The 16697-nt window shown below is 56.9% G+C and overlaps 3 protein-coding genes across 3 annotated transcripts; 2 read left to right on the top strand and 1 right to left on the bottom strand.

Moving 5' to 3' along the window:
- Positions 1-3183: 3183 nt before the first annotated feature.
- On the top strand, positions 3184-5549 carry P884DRAFT_267519 (kinase-like domain-containing protein; the record flags this gene model as incomplete). Its single annotated transcript, XM_069442117.1, has 2 exons — positions 3184-3354; positions 3411-5549. The coding sequence occupies 2 exons, from the start codon at positions 3184-3186 to the stop codon at positions 5547-5549; spliced, it is 2310 nt and encodes a 769-aa protein (XP_069300031.1).
- A 2768-nt stretch (positions 5550-8317) lies between these two features.
- On the top strand, positions 8318-10591 carry P884DRAFT_275453 (uncharacterized protein; the record flags this gene model as incomplete). The annotated part of the gene is made up of 5 exons (XM_069442844.1): positions 8318-8508; positions 8589-9188; positions 9269-9520; positions 9604-10129; positions 10259-10591. 5 exons carry the CDS (start codon positions 8318-8320, stop codon positions 10589-10591), a joined length of 1902 nt encoding a protein of 633 aa, XP_069300032.1.
- A 486-nt stretch (positions 10592-11077) lies between these two features.
- On the bottom strand, positions 11078-15326 carry P884DRAFT_267521 (IKI3 family-domain-containing protein; the record flags this gene model as incomplete). The annotated part of the gene is made up of 5 exons (XM_069442118.1): positions 11078-12791; positions 12842-13184; positions 13238-14020; positions 14084-15057; positions 15124-15326. 5 exons carry the CDS (start codon positions 15324-15326, stop codon positions 11078-11080), a joined length of 4017 nt encoding a protein of 1338 aa, XP_069300033.1.
- Positions 15327-16697: the final 1371 nt, after the last annotated feature.

Below are 16697 nucleotides of genomic sequence, written 5' to 3' on the forward strand. Positions count from 1 at the left end.
GAGTTTAGGCTGTACTGTCGAAATCGTGCGTGACGTTCCGTCTTCCGACTGCCGAGGAAGAACAGAGCACCAAAAACGCTCTCGAGTTCAGTGTTCGACGATTGACCACTAATTCGCATAGTTATAACTTTACTCCGTAACGCCCCGAGTATCTACACTGTACGGATTACTGTCGAGTCTATTCCCAGAGGCGCACCAGATGAAGCTTGCACGGTCGCCCCACCCCTCAGGCACCTTTGACAATTGAAGAGCGGGACCGCCCTTGCCCACCGTTCAGGTTCATCCTGGTTGATCATGGTGTCCATCGTTGTGGAGGGGCGCTTCGAGAAGAGCCAGGGTTGTTTCGTGAGAAGCCTCATGTGAAATCTGGCGTGGGATGTGTATCAAAAACTTCACACACCTGTGGCGGGACCTTCGCATAGTGTATCCTTAGGCCCCGCACTCGCGTGGCTCGCGATGCCGAGACTGTCGACCTTCATTTCCAAACCTCCGTCAAACCTCTTGAAAGTTCGCCGTCTCTGTGCGACTCGGCGGGCTTGGCGAGTGGACTCTTTTGGGATGGGACCCGTCTAGGAACCCCTTCCCGGTGGGTCCAAGGACCCAAGTTGGGAAAATCAACGTTAGCGCGAGGCATTATTGGAACACTGCACCGGGGCTTCGAGGCCGTTTCAGTCCTCACGCGTCGCTTGCTCCGTCGTCCTGATGCGACGCCTTTTGGCCCACGTCGCAGGACGTGATGAGGGTTCTTCAAGCGCAATCTCTGAAACAGCAAGTCGGCTTTAACGAGCTTGCCGCTCCATTGTCTGTTTCTGTTCTGCCACACTACGGTAACGCACCCTTGGGACTCCCGTCGAGTGTAATGAATCCCATTTCCCTTTTCCCTTTTCTCTCCACATTCTCCTCGGCCGTTTCCAACGTCCTAGCATCTCCGGTCCGCAACACCGTATGTACCGTTGCGAAGCCGAAGCCAGTTTTCCACAATGTGGGACCAGCGGGGTGCTGTCGAAAGAGGCTACGACTGAGCCTTGTCAAATGTTGAGACCAATCTGGGTACACAGAATATTCACATTCAAAAAAGAAAAAGAAATGGGGGCAAGCAGAACAAAGGAAAGGGAGATGTCCGACTTGGAAAAACCTCTTCACAATCGTCCTATCAGAGAATTTCTCGCATTCTTGGGGCGGCGCGTTGGCCCTCGTCAAGATGATCGATTGGCTCACTCCGCATTTTGTCAGCTTCCCCACAACAAAAAGCGGGCTTATTTGTTCCTGCGGCCAATGACAAACGTTGTGAGAGAGGCCTGCCTTGGCCCTTGACAACAGCCGACTTCAACGGCAGCGGCAACCCAGCCGGATATAGGCGAGGAAATCAGGCGGCCTTGGCCGTCATGACTGGAGTGCAGTGCAACGTTAATCTTCATTAGGATGGAAATATGGAGCCGGGCATCCGCGAAGCCTGGCAAATAACGACATGTGACATTGGAAGGTAAGGTACCTAGTGTAGTTATGTCTAGAGTGGCTTCTCGGTGAGGAGTGCACAGATTAGTGTACAATGGCCAGGTTATGAATCGTCCAACCCTGTACCGAGTAGTAGTACGAACGACTTGGGACGGTACCTAGACTAGTTATAATTAGTCAGCCCCAACCACCGGGTAGTGAAGTGTGCGCACTGGAAATAAGAAGCAAGCGGGATATTTGCTTTCCTAGCCCCGACTGGGGGACTGGGGGAATAAGCTGGATGCTGTCCGTGCCACCACCGTCCCAACTTGTGTCTTTAGGTACTGTACCTTAGCTATACACCGCACTACACTGCTTCATGCATACCGCTACACTATAGCGCGCGACGGATCGCACACGTTGGTTTCCAAGGGCAAAAAAAGAAGCGCAGCCCCGTCGTCTTTCGTCGCATCGAATTTTGCTTCTTTTGCTTCTCCCAGAACACCCCCGGCCAGACTCAATTTAAGCTCTAAAAGAGCAACACGTCGCGGAATCTCTAGCGAGATTAGACCTCTCCATCGTTTTTCTCGAAGCCCACCCTGGCTCCAGCGGTTCATGCTACCGGAGCAAAGACGAGTCCATTTCCCGCATACCAAACACGACCTCGGGTGCTCCTCTCCCATCCAGTGTTCCGAATCCCTACCGATGCAAACACCGTCTGCCATCCCGCCTTGCGACCCCTGAGGGAGCTCATTCGCATTTCTGGAACTCTGCTCGTCCCGCTTGGTGCTTCGATTCGCGCCGGTCTTATTTTCTGCCTGCCTCAACTGACCCTGCGGCGCGCATAGTGTACCTTACTTACCTTACTTTTCGCACGCCAGCTGCGTAGTCAGCGCCCGCCCGCACGATCCAGCGCTGGACCGGGAGGGGGAACAGCCCGTCGAGTCGAGCTACGGAGCACGCAGCACACAGCACGAGGAGCACTGTTGGACGCCGATACACCCGACTCTCTCGTTCCTCCCCTGCTGGTCATTACAGACTCGCATCGATCACGGCCGTCTGACTGGGCATTTCCGCTGTCCTGGAGAAGCCAATTTCGATCTCTGCTGGCACCCATTGCTTCGGTTCGCGCTAACTGGGGCCCCCTCTTGTTGCACCCCCTCCGAGAGCTCCGTTTTCCCACGTCTGGGCACACGGGGCCCTGGCTGTCGGTCCACTCGTCCGCAACGCAAGAGGATCCTGGCCTCGTTCCTCTCTCCGTTCCTCCCCAAAACCCTGCCACCACCACCGACCTCCTTTTTCCTATTGTGCAAATCATTTCATGTCGCTCTTTTTCTTGTCTCTTGAGTCAATAAACACTCGTCCACTCCTTTAAACTCGACCTTCCAACTACTTTACACTCCTTCCCCATTTTTTTTTTTTTTGCAAACGCTTTTGATCGCTTGCGCCGATCGCGAACGACTGTCGAACGACTCGTGCGGCCGCTTTCAAACGCCATCAACGACAGAAGCATCTGCGCTCGAGACAAATCCCTCCCCTGCACCGACCACCATCACCTCTCCTGGATGCACCGGTAATTAGCCAGAGGCTCTGTCGTAAGAGCTAGCTAAGCCTCTTCGGTTGCTTGCTTGCTTGCTTGCTTGCAGTTCGCCCCATCGCAGCGCGTTTGGGGTCGTTTATCTGCTAGCTGCAGCACTCGATTCGGAAGACGACTCGGCCAAACATCGGCTCATTCATATCTCTATCAACATGACGGTAGCGCACGACTTGACCCGTCGGGGGTCCACCCAGGTCGTCAATGGGCTGGCGCTCGAGGATAGGTTCGAGGTGTTGAAGGAGATCGGCGACGGTAGCTTTGGCAGCGTGGTCCTCGCCCGGGTGCGGAGCGCCGGCGCCAATGTTGCTCGCCGTGGCACGGTGGTATGTTGCTATCATGCTGGCCCCTTGATGTGACTTTGCTGACCTTGTACCGCCAGATCGCCATCAAAACGATGAAGAAGACATTCGACTCGTTCGCAGCGTGCCTGGAACTGAGGGAAGTCGTCTTCCTGAGGACATTGCCGCCCCATCCCCACCTGGTTCCGGCACTTGATATCTTCCTCGATCCCTTCAGCAAGAAGCTTCACATTTGCATGGAATACATGGAAGGGAACCTTTACCAGCTAATGAAGTCGAGGGACCACAAATGCCTCGACAACGGCAGCGTCAAGAGCATCCTTTTCCAGATCATGCAAGGCCTGGAGCACATCCATGCTCACAACTTCTTCCACCGAGACATCAAGCCCGAGAACATCCTCGTGTCTACGTCAGCTCATTCCGACTACACAAACTCGTTCAAGCGCTATTCCGCCCTGGTAACACCTCCTTCCACTCCGCCGACATACACTGTTAAGATTGCCGACTTTGGCTTGGCGCGGGAGACTCATTCCAAGCTTCCCTACACCACTTACGTCTCTACAAGATGGTACCGCGCCCCCGAGGTACTTTTGAGGGCCGGTGAGTACTCAGCCCCGGTCGATATCTGGGCTGTCGGCGCCATGGCTGTCGAGGTGGCCACGCTCAAGCCTCTCTTCCCCGGTGGAAACGAGGTTGATCAGGTGTGGAGGGTCTGCGAGATTATGGGAAGCCCTGCCGTCTGGACCAACAAGGCTGGACAACCAGTCGGTGGTGGAGAATGGAGGGAAGGGACTCGCCTCGCCGGCAAGCTCGGGTTCTCCTTTCCCAAGATGGCGCCTCACTCGATGGAGACGTTTCTTCCGAGTCCCCAGTGGCCTCCCTCGCTCGCTCGCTTTGTCACTTGGTGTCTCATGTGGGATCCCAAGAACCGGCCGACTTCTAGCCAAGCGATCGCCCATGAGTACTTCGCCGACGCTGTGGACCCACTGCGTCCCAAGTCGTCGGCTTCTAAGATCCTCGGGCGAAAGCAATCCGACGTCAGCAAGGGGAAGGATCCCGTTACCCCGGCCCCGAGTACATCGAAGCCTTCGTGGTTTAGGAAATCCTTGATTGGGCGTGCAGAGAGCGTTGAGGCCATTTCTGTGGCTCCCCAGCCCCCCGCCAAGGATGCCGCTGCTTCCCACCCTTCGCCTATTGACCCGTCGGAGTCGCCGGCGCAGAAACCAAGGCCGGCCGCCCAGAAGAGAGCGACGTGGACGAATGGGCCGTCTAGCGTCGCGCCAATGCCCATCCTCCCGACAATCCGGCCGATCTCTCCTTTGTCCGACGCTGTTACTGCTCAAGCCAACAGAGTCCCGGTCGACGAGAAAGGCTCCAAGAAGATTGGTCGTCAGTTGTCGGTGCAATCGACAAGCAACCACTATACCGAGCTTCACAGGCAACAGGCCGAACGGGCACTCAATGGCAATTCAGGTCTTGCCTCGCCAACCAGCAGCGGTCACAAGGAGAGCTTCTTCTCCCATCTACGCAAGCGGGCGAGGAGGTTCTCGGGAAGGCATCAGACGCCAATCTCGCCGAGCTATGAAGACCTCGAAGCCCAGGCCGGCTGCGGGCCGTGGGGAAGTAACAGGTCGTCCATGGTTATCGACAGCCCGCCTCCTGCTCCCGTCCCCAAGGACACCTATGATTCTCTGGACCAGAAGCTGCAAGCCTCCGAAGTCCCTCCTGCTCCGCCAGCTCACCAAGTGTCCCAGAGCGGCCAGCTCAAGCGCCATCACTCACTGCCCCACCATCAGCCTAGGTCCGTCGACAACTTAGCCTCTGCAATTCGGGGGCCAGTTGGTCCGGTGTCGAGCAGGACACGACGGGCACAAGCTGTTCCGGGCGTCAACCAATATGATGCGCCGGATGAGGAGGACGAGCTTCTTGATGAGGTCCTGACCTCCACCCGCCGGGTCATGAAACGACTCGAGAAGGAGGACCAGTCCCAGCAGCAGGCGACGACCAACATGGGGCTTGCTAATCCGTACCCGACGCCCTCGCCTTCTGCAAGCGGCAACGTGATGCTTTTTGGTGACGGAAAGGAGGCCATCACCCCCCAACCTTTAAACTTCAACAAGCAGGCGGCCGAGCATAAGTGGCCAACGCCCCCATACGACGAGGGCGACTGGGCGGCTTCGGCGTCCGCCTCTATCTGGGCGGCAGGGAATCGCTTCTAAAACACGGCACGACGGCGGTCTTCAACTGTGATTCCCATCTCTCACCTTTTTTTTTTCCCACGCAATTATACATACAAAAAAGTCTTGTTCCGGGCCTGGGTTTCATGGGGCGGTGTTGGGGCTTGTCGTCTTCGTTTTTTTTGGGTGGCATCATCATACACTATCGGTTGCATCGCACGTTCTCTCGAGCCCACTCTGTCGGTCTGCGGTTCTCTTTCGGCGGTGTTCGTCAAAGGCGGACGTTCGAAACTTCCTCGCTCTCATCATTCCTCACCACTCCCACGCTCTTCGGTCGTGGCAACAAACGTTTTTTTTGCTTCGAAATCTCTCGCGAATACCCCGGAGATAGACGCTGTTGTCTCCTGCGTTGTTGAAAAGTACGGATTATAATAATCTTGTCATCGATTCTTCTGTTTCTCTGTCCTGTCGTCGCAAATACATTGCAATACCCACCTTATATAGATTGGAAGGAAGAAGAGAGGGCTGGATGGGACGTTTGCTATGGTTGCCGCCTGTTATTTGACTTGTACTCAGGTTACTTCTGCTACTCTCAACATCTCTGGTGTTTCCATTTTTCCTTTATGTCCTCTCCAAAACATCACACTTTGTTCTCGTTGGTTTGGATGGATGGGCGGGGGCTGCTTGAAGGAGAGGAATCGTTCGCTGTTGATCTATTTCGCTATCCTTCATTTGTCAGTTGACATATGTACCAGCTCCATTACATATGCAACTCCTGTTCCATCCCTCTATTGAGGCAGACTTTGTCTCCCGCATTGTCTCTTGCTCTTTGATCACCGTCGTTGCTCTGATGCCATCATATGTATTTTTTGCACTCAGCAGGGGCCTTATGTGCTATCTGTGCTGCGGTATCGTTACGCCAGCTGGTTGGGATTTCCACTCATACTCGAGGTGTATTAGTTATAGGAGTAACTACTTTAGTGTCCACCACCACTCTGGACCCGCGGTCAACTGTCCCAACCCTGCTTGTAGCTTACTGCACAGATGGCTCTCTTCACGGCTTAGGTACTCCGTAAAGTCGGATTCTCGACTCGCTCTCATTTTAGGCATCAATATTCAGTGATCCATCCGTCCTGGGTAATTAGTCGCGCCGTGTCCAGCATTCCGGATCCAGTCACGTGGAACGCAGCTCGCTGAGGATCGACCAATGTCTCACATTTGGGTCCTCTTTCACGAGATCGGCTTGCCTATTCCGGCAGGAATTCACCCCGGTACTTGGTAAAGATCTGAGCATCGCGAGCCCTAACAACGCTTCGAGTAGTGATATGTAATGCCACGGCGCTAGTCTCACTGGCTTGGGCGCGGAGCATCCATCCGAGACACGAGACGGCGTTCTGCCAGGTGGCTCATCATATCTGATTGATGACGAGAGAGAGAAGGAGAGGGAGAGGGGGGGGGGGGGAGAGAGAGACCGAATCAGACCAACGGAACGTGTTTGTCTCAATTGGACACTTGATCTTGACCATTTCTTCCTGGTTGGTTTGTGGGGGAATCTGAAAAAGCCAACCCCCCCCCTCCCTTTTTTTTTTTTTTTTTTGGCCATCTCTTCATCCAGCTACTTAGTCCTAATGCAAATGATGGCGCGTTTGAGTGGCTCACGGAAACTGATTCGGGCGAACCTCGGAGGTCACCCACGACTTCCTCTCCATTTCTCTCTCATCAGACTTGTCGTTCCTTTCTTTTTCCTTTCCTTTTCCTTTCTTTTCCTTCCTGCTCCTTTCTGCGTCGTTTAACAAAGTCGGACGGGACTCCCAGCCTGTGCAGCTGTGGTTTCAAAGGTCTCGCCTGCGCATCGCCGGATGCTGCACGAGGATGAGTGAGGATCATATGCTTATGTCGTTACCCAATAGCCCATATTTCGGCACTTGGTAGGGAGCATACAGAGACAGACGTTGATAGTTTTACGAATCATTCATACCAACGGGGCCGCGCCTTCATGCCTTTTCCTAACCTGTCCGAAAACAGCAACTGGAAGAATGCAGTTGAACTCGTAAATCACGTTACCACCGGTGGGCCCCACACTACTCGGGCACCGCGGAGCTGACCCCTGAGGCTCCAAAGCGCGGCTTCGCTCGGCACGGACCCCGCCTCGGCCGAATTCCAGCGTATACGCGCCATCAACTTGAACCAGGCCGCGGGAGCATAGGCAACAACATTAGGAAAGTCAACAGCCAGCCCACCAAAAACCGTTTCGCCGCATTTGTTAGCTTGCGTCACGGAATTCTGATTCAGGCCTTATTACTCACCGGTGCGGCCCTGTGTCAATACGCCGCCACCTATAATATTTTTTTTTCCCGAGCGTTTTGGTCTTGCTGCGCAGTTCCCCAACCCCACCTCGGGCGTCAAGCTCACCGAACGAATTGAAGGAGGCCCCGCCATCGAGGTCTTGCTCACCCCTCCTTGAGATATTTGAGAAAATATTTCGCCTTGCGCCTCAGCCGCCTCGGCGGTGCATGAGGCTGTTTTGTTTGTTATACAGGAGAGAACACTTTGAAGCCATCCATCGGTATCATTTCTTTTTGTTTCATTGTTGTCTCCTTGCGGGATTCTTAAACTACAGGTGGCGGTAGTTGTGTATGCCCGAGGCCTGTGTTCGCCGTGCCAAGGGGACGTTCGACGACAACAGCTGCAATTCCGCCCGTCTCCGACGCCGCCGGTGTCTGGGGCGGTTCTGCTTCGTCTGGTTCTAAAGAGTCCTGATCCTGCCTTCAAGCCATGAATCTGTAGTGCACGGATCGGCCGCCATCAACATGAGCATCTCCCTGCCCTTGCACCCCTCTTCGAGCCAGAGAAATCGCGATAGCAGGAACCACTTCAAGAACAACAACCAAGGACCCTCTCCCCAGTCTCCCAATGGCCCGCTGAGGGAACTGGCGCAGGAGCCGCCATCCATCAACGATCGGCTCATTGTCGGCGTCGACTTCGGCACAACCTTTTCCGGGTGAGTCGCTCCACTTCCACGCACGAGCCGTTCTCGTTGTCTCGTTCAGGGGGCTAAACAAGCTGACGCCGAAATCTAAGAGTTGCCGCTGTCTACACCGGAACACCAGACGACATTGAAATCATCAAGACATGGCCCGGTGGTAATGGCATCACCTCGGACAAGGTCCCAACCGAGATCTCCTACGACCTCCCGGCCGGAGCGCCGCCTGGCACCGCGCCGACGGTGAAATGGGGCTTCCAGTTCAAACCCGAGGAGTCGCGCCTGCGGTGCATCAAGCTGTTCCTCGACCGCTCGCAGAAGCTGCCCTTTTACGTCAGCCCCCTGGAGACGGCCGCTCAGCTCAAGCGGTACAACAAGACGGTCGTCGACGCCGTGAGCGACTACCTGACCCAGATTTACAAGCACACAATGGACACGCTCAAGCGGCGGTATGGCGAGTCTTTCATGGCGTCCACCAAGGTCGACTTTGTTCTGACCTGTCCGGCTGTGTGGTCCGACGCGGCCAAGAACACTACCCTCCAGGCGGCCGAAAGGGCCGGCATGGGCTCGCAGTCGCAGATCCAGATGATCAGCGAGCCAGAGGCTGCAGCGGTTTACACGTTGAAAGCCATACAGCCGAATCACCTGAAAGTCGGGGACAACTTCATCGTCTGTGATGGAGGCGGCGGTACCGTCGAGTACGATTTTCTTTTTTTTTCCCTCCCGAACTCCCCCAATGGGCCTGGACTATGGACGAAGATGCTGACAGACGGAACAGCCTGATTGCGTACAAGATTGTTTCCCTGAAACCGCTCCGGGTAGAGGAGTCCGCGGTCGGGACGGGAGGCCTTTGCGGGAGCGCTTTTCTCAACTATCGTTTCGAGGAACACGTGAAGAACCGGATAGGCCAGAGTCGGTTCGACGAGATGAAGACGAAAAAGGCAAAAACGTGGCAGATGGGGCTGCGCTACTTCGAGGAGTTTGTTAAGCGCAACTTCAACGAGGACGAGCACCAGGAAGTGAACGTCCCGTAAGTATTCCTCCCACCCGCACCAGAAAAAAGAAAAAGGGCCGTTTTAACCATGCATCCATTCCCCGTTACTAATCCTCCAGATTCCCCGGCCTCCCTGACGACGAAGAGGCCGGCCTCGACTCGGGCTTCCTCGTCATGACAGCGGAGCAGATCAAGGACATTTTCGAGCCCGTAGTCAAGGAAGTCTGCGACCTTGTCCAGGGCCAGGTCGACACCCTCCGTGCCAAGGGCGGCATCGTCTCGGGCATCATCCTCGTCGGCGGCTTCGGCCAGAGCGACTACCTCTACCGCCGCCTCAAGAGCCACTTCACCAGCGCCGCCCCGCCCCCGTACAGCGAGTTACCCACCAACTCCAACATCGACCTCTCGGAGCGGCCCTCCGTCGAGGTGATGCAGCCCGTCTACGCCTGGACGGCCGTCGTCCGGGGTGCCGTCCTGCGCGGTCTCGAGGGCAACATGGTCATCTCCCGCAAGGCGCGCATGCACTACGGCACGTCGTACGCGACCGTCTACGACGAGACCAAGCACTCGGTCTCGGAGCGGTACTGGTCGCCGCTGTGGGAGCGCTGGATGGTTTCGGACCGGATGCAGTGGCATATTGCCAAGGTAAGAGCAGACCTTCTTTTTTTTTAAAAAAAAAAAAAAACAAAAAAAATCACTCCCTCTAGGACGCCCGCTCTCCTTCGTTCGTCCCTTTTTCCTTCTGGGGAAACAGACAAACTCACAATCCCACAGGGACAAGCGATATCCCCCCACCAACCCATCGCCTTCCACTACACCCGCAACTTCCGCCCGGGCCAGTCGCTCGTCGTCACCGACGACCTGATCGCCTGCGAGGCCGACGACCCGCCCAAGGCTTACACGCGCGACCTCATCCACGTCTGCACGCTCACCACCGACCTGAGCGCCGTCCCGCGCAACCTCTTCACCCGCTTGACGACCACCCGGGGCGTCGAGTTCGACAACCTCGACTTCACCCTCGAGATGATTGTGGATAGCGCTGGGCTAGGGTTCGAGTTGAAGGTAGATGGGGTCAGATATGGGAGGGTTGATGCGGAGTTTCACTAGATTATTCATTCTCATGAGCATTGATGGAGCGGGGCGAGGAGCCCTTGCGCAGCCAGGCTGGGTTGAGCCAAGTCGTCGAATAGCGAGCCAGGCGTTGTTGGAGGCAAATTTTCTCGGGTTGTAGTATCCCAATGAGCGGGCGGTCATGCTGTAACGACGACATGGGGCATCTCCTGTATGTAGTTGACCATTGTAGACCAGCTTCAGTTACTGGAATTCTGGCGATTTGGGGTGGATGGATTCTCCCGGGGGGGGATGGATTCCCCCCCCCCCCCCCCCAAAAATCCCCCCAAAAACAACTGGATTATCCCACGCCTGACACATCCTCCGTAACTCCTCATTGACTGACAGTGGGTGCAACTCCCTCTTCTTTTAATATTTCCACCCTTTTCTTTTAAGCACCACTTTTTTACCTGGCCTCTCCAATGTCCCCTCCCCCTATTTGCCCACCCACCCACACACGAATGCGACCCCGGATCAGACCCCTCATCCAGTCCTTCCCTTCCCTAGCAACGACAACCTCTCGAACCCTCCTACGACAGGCGGCGTCTGCTTCGCCCTCAAGGCTTCCAAGCTGTCAAACAAGACCCCATCTGCACCCCCGGGCCGATACGCCTCCGCAGCCGGATCACGGGTTCCCTCGCCCTCTGCCTCCTGAACCCCCCCCTCTTCGCCAACGGCCGCGGGCGGCCAAACTTCCTCCACGGCCTTCTTACACCCATCCAGGACCTGCCCCATGAGTTCCTCCACCGCCCGTGCCCGTTCCGCCATGCCCCGCCTGACCAGGCCGAAGACCAGCCGCTCGATCTCGGGCTTGGTCGCCTCGACGCGCTCGACCAGCCGCCGCACCGAGTTGACGAGGTACTCCTCCTCGTACACGGTGCCCTTGCGCCCGCGCGCGCGCTTCTTTTCCTCTCGCCTGCGGTTCTTGCTCGTCGCGCGCGAGACGTTGCTGCCGACGGTGCCGACGCTGCCGGCCTTGCCCGTGTACCTCGTGAAGAGGCTGGCCGAGGTGCTGAGCCGCGACGAGGCGGCGACGGAGACGTCGTCGGGGATCTCGGCTGCCTGCCCGCTGCGGGCGTTGAACGGGTTCTCGCCCTCGTAGAAGGCGAGCGGGTCCTCGCGGGCCTTGCGCCGGAGTTCGGCGATGCGCGGGACTTGGGCTCCGAGCTGCGCTTTGCAGTCGGCGAGGAACTCGGTCGAGCTCGAAAAGGCGTCGGCGAGGCCCCCGTCGACGGCCGTAGGTAGAAGGTCCGGCCGGTTGTGGAGGGCGACGAGGCGGAGCGCGTCGGCGAAGAGGTAACCTTTGCAGAGGTGCTGGACGGCGGTAGGGATAGAGGAGAGGTAATCGAGGTAGATTGTGGCCACAGCGGCATGGTCCTTGGCCTCGCGCAGGGCGTCGGCAAGGGAGGTGGCGATCTCGGAGAGTTGGGCTGGGGAAAGCGGTGGTTGTTGCTGCTGGGCTGCATAGAGACATTCGCGCCAGCAGGACGCGCCCGCCTTGAGGTAGCAGTCGGTTGCGTCGGCGAAGTTGCCCAGGGATTCGTACGCGAGACCGGCTTCCTTGAAGCGAGAGGTCGATTTGAGGTGGGCGGCGTAGAGATCCGTGATGGCGCGGTGGTGCTGCTCCTCGTGGCGGTAGATGGCCAGCGCATACTGGTAGAGCTTGTGCTTGACAACGTACTTCTTGACGTCTTCGAAGTTGTTGAGTGCCTTGAGGTGGTCTAGCGCCTTCTCCCAATGCTCGAGCCTGTCATCGATGGTGAATTGCCTCTTCAACGGCGGCATCTTGTGCAGTTCCTGTACAAATGGCAGGTACTCGCGCGGATCGCGTTGGGATTGCTGAGCTACCAGCAGCGTAAGATCCAGATTGTACAACCCCAGCGCATGGTCGTAGAGCTGGTTAACATCGGCCAGGAAGCAGATATGCTCCACGGCGCGCTCTGCCAATGTCTCGTCCTCCTGCATGAGCTCCGCAACCACCAGGAGGCCATCGTCGAGCGCGGGCGGGTTCTTGCAGACATGTGCGGTGATGATGTTTTGCAGGTTGGCCTTCTTCTGCGCTCGGAGACGTGTCAGGAAAGCATCGCATATCGTATTGGTCTTCCCCGGTTTACGGGCGGTCTGAGGGTCTGAGGGTTGCAGAGCAGCAGGGCTGCTTCTGGTGTCCCTGTACATCGTCTGAGTGACATCCTCATCCCTGAAAGGTCAGCGTGGCCAACACACGTTATTCACATGGGCTCAACGTACTTCAGTGAGGACAAGAACAGGTCAACATTGGCCGGATCCTTGACCTGCTCGAGGAACAAGCCAACATTTTCCAGGAATTGGGCGGGGCGATGGTCGAACAGAATGTTCATATCCACGCGTTGAGTCCGGCATGTTGCGAAGGCGGTGCCGTACTCCTTCTGCTCAACTAGCCTCCTGATGCCAGCCAAAACCATGGCGCGGGGATAGATGGTCTCAAGGTTGCCCCGCGGCATCTGCAGCACCAGGGTCATTTTGGTAGGGATGGCGGTTACAAGCCTGCCGCCTCGCTCAATGCTCCGGCACCGCTCGTCCTTTTCCGGGTCATCTCCCGGGACGTCGAGGTCTACACACGAGTTAGGGGGTAGCTCATCAATGAGTTCGCAGGCTTACACCTACCTTCTTCAGGGGCCAGGTGGACAAACTTGACGAAATGGTTGCTCGTAGTAAAGATGAGGTGGCTGTCAGTAACGAGGAAGGAAGTGCAGTTCTTTGCAAGCAGCCGCGAGTTTGCGTAGAGATGTCCGTTCCTCGACAGGCCAAAGGCGAGGAATCCGCCGGCGTGTATCGTGCAACTGGCCCATGGCAGGAAGGTGGGAAACCGAACGGGCAGAGCAGAATGCCCCTCGCCCGAGATGTTGCTGAGCCTGCCATTCAAATGCTGGGCCACCACGCCTTTGATCGAGGCAGAGCTTGGCGACGTTATCGTCGCGACAGAGCTAGCGTCGGTCGTGCTCCACGCTTTTGCACCCTCAGGGCCAAAATCATATCGCAACAGCTCGAGGTCGCCTGCCACCTGCAAAACCAGGACCTCCGTAGGCGTAGAGAAGCCAATCTGGAGGAGGGACTCGTCGTACATCTGAGCAACCACCTTTCCGAATGAAGCCATGGCCACGAGTCTCGGGATAACAAGGCGAGAACCTTTGGCTTCAAGGGCAAAGAAGCTGACACCAACGTGGTGCAAAATGGCCATTGCGGAGCAGTCACTCGCAAACGCCACATCAACAGCGGGAGACTCAACCTCAAGCTCGCACATGGCCATAGGAGGCGGGGGGTTGCAGGTTCGGAATGGCGTGAACTTGATGGTTTGCCCGTCGATGACGGCCACGGCCCCATGATCGTAAGGGGAGTTGGCCGGCCCTCTGGAGACAACGAGGGCATATTCATTCACGAGAAGCTTGTCTTGAACAGATGTTAGAGAGATCTCGACCGGAGGGAAATGCAGGATGTGGTTCCCAGACTTACCCGCTGTCGCTGCCGCGAGCAGAAGTGGCTTCTCGGCGTGCCATGAGAAGACAGGCCGCTGGTGCCGGGTGACGGCGTCAGCCGGCTGGCCGCATATGATCTCCTGCTTTAGATACCAGTGGTAATTCCCCATTGTCCATAGCTGAATGCGATCTCTCAGAATGACGGCAAGGACTGTCGAGTCTGGGTTCCATTCCAGAGCCACGTCCTCAAGGGCATCAGGGGCAGATTCCGGGCGCCTAAGGGTAAACTGGCCGTGCCGCAGGCCATTTCTCTCGAAGAAGGCGACGTCCACGCGGTCGGGGAGACGCTGGATGCCGGCTATCAAGTTGCCTTCAGGCCGCCAGCTCAGGCTGCCCTCGAGGCCGTCTACGGGCTCGCTGACGCTGTCCAACTCGCCTTCGCGGCTGTAGACACGGATGACACGACGAACACCTTCCTGGAGGAAATTCACGGCGACATAGGCACCGTCGCCCCGCCAGCTGATGCTGCAGCGGCCGTCATCGTTCGGGCTCAGCGCACCCTCGTCTACCTTCTCAGGGATGGTCGGGTCTCGCAGTGCCTTGGCTTTAGCACCCCTCCCCTGGAACTGGGTCTCCTTCTTGCCCCATCCGACCGAGACGTGCTTGGAGAGCTTCAGGTCGTCTGGAGAAAGCCGGATCTCTGTGATGACGTCGAAGCTCCGGCTCATAAACACAACCTTGGCATCGCCGGTAGCAATCACCAGCAACTCCTCATCGGGCGACCAACGTGCCGCGGCGATGGACGGCGAGAGGGTGCCTACAATCTCGACATGGGCCTCGCCGGGTGCAGCGATTCCCTCCTCGTCCTCGGTGACGGTGACAATGTCACCACCGGCCATGATGACGCATGTCGTCAGCGTGTCGCTGAAATAGTGCAAGCCCCTGATGACGTCTGGGGCGCCATCCTCGTTCGGGGTCGGGGAATCCCACGATGCAATGATGTGCGACTGTCTGATGCACGCCTACGTCTGAGCCTCTGTGTGTCCGTTACAAAGAATGAGCGCGGGCGGATCTTACAGCTGTGCCGGCGAGACATGCTGGGCATGTTTGGCAATCCGAAGCAGCTCGATACGGGAGTCTCCGGGCTGCGGCCCGCATGCGATGATCACCTCATCCCGAGCAACATCCCAGCACGAGGCAGAGATGCGGGCTGCGGGCGTTGTGGAGGATGGGTCGGGTGCCCGGAAGACGCCGTGCGCAATGTTGCGCAGGTTCCGCATCTTGGCTGGTCGAATGCCTTATCGGGTCTCTGAAAGTCAAGAAAGCAGGCGGGCACGCTGTAAGCAGTCAGGTCATTCTCCAAGAAAAATAGCTTTGTCTCGGGATTTGTCGGCCGTTTGGTAGTGGGGAGGTTTATGCGGGTAGCCCACACTGGCAGCGTTGTCTTCTGCAGAAAATGCACAGGCAGAGTGGCGAAAAAAAAAGAGAGGAGAAAAATGGTTGAGCAATCTCAGGTCTCTCGGAATTTTTTTCAACGGTTGCTTTAGAGAAAGAACACCCGTGCCGAGGAGCAACTAAATCTGAATGCTATAGACAGGATGCGAGGTTGACTTGATTCAAAAAGAAAATCATGGGCGGAGCTGGTAACGAACTTCTTGTGAAAACTACTTGTACGGGATTACACCTGCGAGCTGCTGTAAAGTTCAGTTGACTTTGCGCTTGTTCATCATCTACATGGGCTTGTTGAGAATCCCATATCTCACCGGTCTCGGGGCGCACGGTGACACTAGTGGCTGAAAAGTACTGAATACAACCGGCCAGAGGCTTAATTAAACCAGGCAAAAACAGGCCACAACAGTTAAGCTCCAGGAAGTTGCAGCTACTTCGTACAACTTGAGCAATCGTTAGCTAGCGGTGGGCCAGAACCTTCCCCTCGGTGGCGGTGGAGCACCCAGCCAATCAAGACTGGATGTTGCAGCTAGACAAGAAGGTTTGTTGCAAGGGTGAGCGCAACTTGCAGCATTCGAGAGCCAGAAGCTGCAAGTGCGAGGCAATCAAACTGAAAACTGAACCTGCACCGCTGGCTGCTGGCCCTAACACTAATTTAAAACCCCAGGTACTTAACCGTCCATCGTGACCCTGCCCGGAGCCCGTCTTGATTCTGAACTTTCCATCCCAACACACCAAGGTTTTTTTTTTTTTTTTTTTGAATCATTAGGCCTCGGCCAGGGCCACCATCGCCAATGGACGCAACATACACGCAGCACAGGCCGTCGTGGCGGCGCAAGAACCGTGCGGGAGCAGGCCTCGACAGCCTCTCGCTCGCACCGCTCACCACCCGCCTCCCACTCCGCAACGAAGACTACGAGGCCATCAATTCGGCCTCCTCCCTGTCGCGCCCTCACACCTCGTACCTCTACGGCCGCTCCGCCCCTACCACTCCGCGCCTCCTCTCGCACTCTCCGCCGCCCAGCCGCCCCCGCCGCCCGGCGCGCGGCGCCTCGGTACCGTACACCCCGGAGCTCGGCGCCCTCGCAGGGAACAAGCACCACTACCGCCCGTCCAAGACGGCCGCGGCCTCGCCCGCCGCGGCGCGCAAGCGGCGGAGCGACAAGGGCGGCGGCGGCATCTTCCCCGATACCGACTTCCTC

Source organism: Thermothelomyces heterothallicus, assembly GCF_042370625.1.
Source record: "Thermothelomyces heterothallicus CBS 202.75 unplaced genomic scaffold P884_scaffold_4, whole genome shotgun sequence".
Taxonomy (NCBI): Eukaryota; Fungi; Ascomycota; class Sordariomycetes; order Sordariales; family Chaetomiaceae; genus Thermothelomyces; species Thermothelomyces heterothallicus.